This window comes from Salvelinus namaycush, chromosome 19 (assembly GCF_016432855.1).
Source record: "Salvelinus namaycush isolate Seneca chromosome 19, SaNama_1.0, whole genome shotgun sequence".
In the NCBI taxonomy this organism is placed as follows: domain Eukaryota; kingdom Metazoa; phylum Chordata; class Actinopteri; order Salmoniformes; family Salmonidae; genus Salvelinus; species Salvelinus namaycush.
Window position 1 is genome coordinate 29,746,254 of NC_052325.1, and position 7,122 is coordinate 29,753,375.

Genomic DNA, 7,122 nt, shown 5'->3' on the forward strand with positions numbered 1-7,122 from the left:
AAGACATAGTAAACAACTAGCCGTACAGTCTCTAGTTGACCTTTAGCACCTGCCTAGAGTGTATACCTGTAGCCTAGGAGAACAAGCTGAGAGAAGAATGGATGGATGGATGACCACTTCAACTTCATGTTGCCATGGTGATAGAAGAATGAAGGGAGGGAGAGGGGGAAAAGTGAGGGATGAGAGGTGAGCTCTGTGACCTCCTCTCACTAGTGAATCTGATTTCCCCTGACATCACACCCAGCAGGGCATCAGTCAAGCCGCCGTCCACACACACACTCTACAAAACAAAGATAGACACCCAGTGTAGGCAGGTTTTAATGGAGGTTGCACTGTATGTTCAGAGAGCCTGAGAGCGAGGACAGCCTCCTATCACTGTTCCCTTCTGTCATTAGGACCATATCTAGTCTAAACCCTATGCCCTATAATTCACCGCATAGGCTACTGCATGGCTCTGGTCAGAAGTAGATGCACTATGTGATTACTATTTTATCTTTGAACTCTGTAAGAAAATTTCATTTAAAAAAAAGTAGTGTACTGTGTAGGGTATAATTTGAGACTAAGTCAGCGGCCTGCTTCCTATCACGGTTACCCTCTCTCATTAGCGTCCAGCTGCTTCCTTTCTGTGCAGATAGCAGGCTGTGTTAATGACAGTGACATTAGTGCTCTTACCGGTAATACTGTAACTCACGGTCATCAACACTCATCAGCACAGCCATTTCCTGCTCTGCTCCTGTTCCTCCCATTGATTATACATCAAATTGATGTAATTCTCTGTGTGACTTTCCTGCTTGATATCTGCCTCTCTCTCACACACACAAAAGGGTGACTGCACTTCCTGATTTGGCCTTGCTTTAAGGATTGCTCATTAAGAAATGCTAGCGGCCATGACTGAAGCTAAACGAGAGTTGTCTTGGGTGTGTTATGTTCGTATATTGTACCCTGGCAAGTACAGCTGTTTGTCCCTCCCGAGTCACCTTAGCAACAATATAGTAAAATAATCTGAATTAATGTAATACAAATCAAGAAATCTGTAATAGATTTAGACGTTTATGCTGAGGTCTTAGTGTCGCAATTTTAAATCTAGCTAAGATGTTTGGTGTAGTATTTTCTCAAGTAAAAAAATGTGGATGAAAAACTATTCAGTGCACTGCATATAGTCTACTGAATCCGTCTGGCTGCACGCTCAGGACAGATTTCTGAGAACAATAACATGTCTGAAACTTCATCATCTGCAAGCTCTCAAACTATCAAAAATAAAGCACAAGCTACACACTGTTCATCAGTGCCCAAATTCACTTGTTAGCTAGCTAATTTCCAACTCTGTGTTTGTCAATGAAGCTAGCAAGTAGTAGCTAGCAGGCACATTGAGCAGCCAGGCTACAATCACCTTATCAAGTCACCGGCGAGTGGCGACGTGTGTTTCAGTGCTGTTAAGTTTTTGACAACTTTCTCACTATCTAGTGTGCATCTGTCTGTCAGTGTTTCATAGGGAATCATGCTACAAAACAGGTCACGTTGGGACATAAGATGCTCGCGAATGGGTTTTGGAATACTGAAAAGTAGCAGTTGGGATACAACTGAATTTTATTTCTTGGTGACCAACTTTTTTTTTTTTTCTCAAGAAAGAAACTCATAGGGGGGCGAGGGGGTTACAGGTAAAAAAAAAACTATCAAAGAAATGTATACAAAGATAATTACAGCCCCCCCCTCCTTAGTCCCCATCCACCCACCCACATCCTACCTCTCCACCCAGAAACCATGTTTCCCACCTGCCTGGGGGGGGGGAGCACACCTCCCACCCAGCAACCAAGGTTGCTTATCAGCCCCCCCCCCCCCCCCCCCCCACAACGACCAGAGTGGGAGAAAAAAGATACTCTTGGAGCAAAAAAATATATTTTAAAAAAGTGGAAAATTGAGCCAATTACACTCATTCAAGTATCTGACATAGGCTTGTGTGAACAGGCTACCAGTGCGGCAAGTGCCGCTGGTAAGCTTTCTTGACTTGGACATTCATTTTTGCCAAAACATGGCTAACCTAACCTAAACAGCTGCTCATAGTGAAAATGTGTTTGGAGTTACCTTTCTAGCTAATGTTAGAGTTTTCACTTCCTCTTCCAATTATGTGGAGGTCCAAATAGTGAAAAACTATCAACCAAATCTATTCATTCTAAAATTATGATTACTGCTACTTGCCATTATCATTCACCTAATGATAACACAAGACAAGAAAATAATATTTTTGCTAACGTATAATGGGTTCGCTGTGTCACCGGTTTTCCTGTGAGGGGGTCCCTGGACAAGAAAAGGTTGCAGAACTCTGTCCTACCAAACCCTCCAGTAAATTGTGACGAACTCACAAAACTCAGTTTTGGACAAAACACTTTGTAGTCAATTTTGACACTAAAATGTTTATTTAATCTCGCTCACTCTTTTAGTTGGTCTCTTTGGTAACTGTCATTAATAAGCCATTATAAATGTTGTTGCCCTCTTTTTCCATGTCAAAATTGTGCATGTGTGTATGTATGTGAAGGAGAGCAAGAGAGACAAAGATTACCAGAACCCAATGGATTCTCCAATTACCTTGAATGAACTACAGGACAAAATAAAAACCCTCCAACCCAAAAAGGCCTGTTGTGTTGATGGTATCCTCAATGAAATGATCAAATATACAGACAACAAATTACAATTGGCTATACTAAAAAAAACTCTTTAACATCATCCTTAGCTCTGGCATCTTCCCCAATATTTGGAGCCAAGGACTGATCACCCCAAGCCACAAAAGTGGAGACAAATTTGACCCCAATAACTACCGTGGGATATGCGTCAACAACAACCTTGGGAAAATCCTCTGCATTATCATTAACAGCAGACTCGTACATTTTATCAGTGAAAACAATGTACTGAGCAAATGTCAAATGGGCTTTTTACCGAATAACAGACCACGTATTCACCCTGCACACCCTAATTGACAAACAAACAAACCAAAACAAAGGCAAAGTCTTCTCATGCTTTGTTGATTTCAAAAAAGCTTTGACTCAATTTGGCATGAGGGTCTGCTATACAAATTGATGGAAAATGGTGATGTGGAAAAAACATACGACATTATAAAATCCATGTACACAAACACCAAGTGTGGTTACAATTTGCAAAAAAAACATGTCTTCCCACAGGGACATGGGGTGAGACAGGGATGCAGCTTAAGCCCCACCCTCTTCAACATATATATATCACTGAATTGGTGAGGGCACTAGAACAGTCTGCAGCACCCGGCCTCGCCCTACTAGAATCTGAAGTCAAATGTCTACTGATGATCTGGTGCTTCTGTCACCAACCAAGGAGGGCCTACAGAAGCACCTAGATCTTCTGCAAAGATTCTCAGACCTGGGCCCTGACAGTAAATTTCAATAAGACCTAAATAATGGTGTTCCAAAAAACATCCAGTCATCAGGACCACGAATACAAATTCCACCTAGACACCGTTGCCCTGGAGCACACAAAAAAACTATACATACCTTCCACAAAGCTGTGAACAATCTGAGAGACAAGGCAAGAAGGGCCTTCTATGCCATCAAAAGGAACATAACATTTGAAATAGCAATTAGGATCTGGCTAAAAATACTTGAATCAGTTATAGAACCCATTGCCCTTTGTAGTTGTGATGTCTGCTCACCAACCAAGAATTCACAAAACGGGACAAACACCAAATTGAGACTGCATGCAGAATTCTGCAAAAATATCCTCTGTGTATAACGCAAAACACCAAATAATGCATGCAGAGCAGAATTAGGCTGATACCCGCTAACTATCCAAATCCAGAAAAGAGCTGTTAAATTCTACAACCACCTAAAAGGAAGCGATTACCAAACCGTCCATAAAAAAGCAATCACCTACAGAAAAATTAACCTGGAGAAGAGCCCCCTAAGCAAGCTGGTCCTGGGGCTCTGTTCACAAACACAAACAGACCCCACAGAGCCCCAGGACAGCAACACAATTAGACCCAACCAAATCATGAGAAAACAAAAAGATAATTACTTGACACATTGGAAAGAAAAAAAGAGCAAACTAGAATGCTATTTGGCCCTAAACAGAGAGTACAAAGCGGCAGAAATACCTGACCACTGTGACTGACCCAAACTGATTCACAGTTTGACCCAAAAACACACACAAACTTTTACAGATGCACAATCAATAGCATTCTGTCGGGCTGTATCACAGCCTGGTACGGCAACTGCTCCGCCCATAACTGTAACGGCTCTCCAGAGGGTAGTGAGGTCTGCACAACGCATCACCGGTGGCAAACTACCTGCCCTCCAGGACACCTACACCACCCGATGTCACAGGAAGGCCAAAAAGATAATCAAGGACAACAACCACCCGAGCCACTGCCTGTTCACCCCGCTATCATCCAGAAGGTGAGGTCAGTACAGGTGCATCAAAGCGGGGACCGAGAGACTGAAAAACAGCTTCTATCTCAAGGCCATCAGACTGTTAAACAGCCATCACTAACATTGAGTGGCTGCTGCCAACATACTGACTCAACTCTAGCCACTTTAATAATGGAAAAATGTATGTAATAAATGTATCACTAGGCACTTTAAACAATGCCACTTTAAATAATGTTTACATACCCTACATTACTCATCTCATATGTATGTACTGTACTCTATACCATCTACAGCATCTTGCCTATGCCATTCAGCCATCACTCATTCATATATTTTTATGTACATATTCTTATTCATTCCTTTACACTTGTGTGTATAAGGTAGTTGTTGTGAAATTGTTAGGTTAGATTACTTGTTAGATATTACTGCATGGCCGGAACTAGAGGCACAAGCATTTCGCTACACTCGCATTAACATCTGCTAACCATGTGTATGTGACATATAAAATTTGATTTGACTTCAGGAAAGCTTTGACTACTGTATGTACAGACTCAGTGAGCATAGCCTTGCTATTGACAAAGGCCGCCATAGGCAGACCTGGCTCTCAAGAACAAAACGAGGTGTAAACTGAGCTGCACTTCCTAACCTCCTGCCAAATGTATGACCATATTGGAGACACATATTTCCCTCAGATTCACAAAGAAGTCTAAAACAAACCCGATTTTGATCAACTCGTATCTATTGGGTGAAATACCTAAGTGTGCAATCACAGCAGCAAGATTTGTGACCTGTTGCCACAAGAAAAGTGCAACCAGTAAACAAACACCATTGTAAATACAACCCATATTTATATATTTATTTTCCCTTTTGTAATTTAACCATGTGCATATCGTTACAACACAGTGTATATATACATAATATGACATGTGTAATGTCTTTAGTCTTTTGGAACTTCTGTGAGTAATGTTTACTGTTAATTTTTAAAGTTTATTTCACTTTTGTATATTATTTCTTTAATTTGCTTCGGCAATGTTAACATATGTTTCCCATATCAATACAGCCTCTTGAACTGATAAATTTCTTGAAGTGTTTCTTTCTTGCCCTGCACCAACACACCTGATTTAAATAAAGAGCATGTTGATTAGACAATTATATCAGGTGTGTTGTTGCTGGCCTCTGGGAAAGAAAACGACCAGCCATGTTGATTTCAATTCCTCACACTCTTCCAATGCATCTGGACCGTTCTGGCACATTCGACATTCAGCTCGAAAACAAAGTACCGAAGCCTGGCGGGAGTCCATTTGCACTGCCGTTTAGCTGTGACAAACCTTTGATCACATGTTTTCCGGCCTAAACAACCCACGTCTGTGTTTCAAAAAGTCAACAATGTTGTGATGTTAGTTAAAATGTAACGAATATGTAACAGAATGCCAGTTGCAGATGTTACTGGAATACACATGTAACATTGCGACGTTGATCGATCCACTACTTACGTATCTGCTGATGAGATTCCGTAGCACGCTAAAATCCATTATTTTGACAGCTCCCCGTTTGCAATTATTTACTGTCCACTTTCCAGTCTCTTGGATCTTTACCGACACTACCCAATGTTCATCTCTGTCCACGCATCCATCGCTCACCACCGCTCTGTCTCTCCATCTATATGAGCGCGAGAAAGCAGCGGTCTTTCAGTTGGCTGTTTTGATTTTCATGTAATTTTGGACAGCCATGCAATTGAGCAATGTGATGCAGCTATTCGTGCTGCTTATGTCGCGTTCACGCGTTAGTCGGAACTGGGAAACTCTGACATTTTCGACTTGCAAACTGGTTGAACGTGGCACATGTAGAACTACAACCAGTTAACAAGTTCCGACTAGCACATGAACGCGGCAATCGTTTTCGGGAATGTCCCTTTTTTCACAACGAATAAAAGTTTGCTAAACTGATCATTGAAAATGCTTGACGAGCTTATTTTCACTGGTTCCCCTTGGTGTTTTTTCTTCTTATTTTCCTTCTATGTATATCCTTTCATATCAGTCTTTCCCTCAGTCCCGCTCTCTTTTTGCTCTGTTATGGTGCACATACGAATAGCTGTTTGCTCCATACGTCAGAATGCCGCGCATGCGTAGTGCAATTTACTTCACCCCATGCTGATTTCAATGAAAATGCATCTGTGTGCGACATAACGGTTTATTCGAGAGAGGAAGAGGCAATTTACTCCGCCCAAAATCTGTTCGCGTGAGATAAGCCCTTTTTGTATGGAGGTCTATCGTGTCGAATTATGTGAGGCTTATGTGATCGAAATAGAAGTTTCGTAATGTTTAGGCTGTTACAAAAAAGTGGATGCACGTGGCATTATGCAGTGGCGTCGTTAGGTCTGGGCTTCCGGGGCATCAGACCCAGGTGTTTTTTATCCAGCCCCATACCTTTTGATGGTCAACATTTATTTTATAGATTTTTTTTACATTTCAGTCTGATGAGTTTCCATAACCACACATCACTTGCGCTATGCAAGAATTTAAACAATACAGTATACTGCGCTAGGCAATAGCAGGCACTGCAAGAAGCACCTGGAGTGATGTAGTGCCTGCTGTGATTGGTAGAGATTTTACAACTCAGTGGACCACTCAAGTCCCTTGACCCTTCGACCACCCCTTACAGTACTTTTATTTGTCAATGGGCACGTTCAAGTGGATCACTTTTGTTTGGTCACCCACCGCCTTCCAAAGTGTGT

General features: G+C 41.7%; 1 protein-coding gene across 6 annotated transcripts in view; it reads right to left on the reverse strand.

Moving 5' to 3' along the window:
• The window catches only part of LOC120064302 (probable phospholipid-transporting ATPase IH), a 64,805-nt gene extending 58,259 nt beyond the window's left edge, over nucleotides 1-6,546 (reverse strand). For 4 of the 6 annotated variants that reach the window (XM_039014777.1, XM_039014778.1, XM_039014776.1 and 1 more), the window contains exon 1: nucleotides 5,882-6,545. In XM_039014777.1, the coding sequence (XP_038870705.1) occupies nucleotides 5,882-5,920 (39 nt within the window). In that variant the 5' untranslated portion in view covers nucleotides 5,921-6,545. Of the gene's footprint in view, nucleotides 1-5,881 lie in introns of all 6 variants that reach the window. The other 2 variants (XM_039014779.1, XM_039014780.1) reach the window with 1 other exon arrangement.
• Between the last annotated feature and the right edge of the window lie 576 nt (nucleotides 6,547-7,122).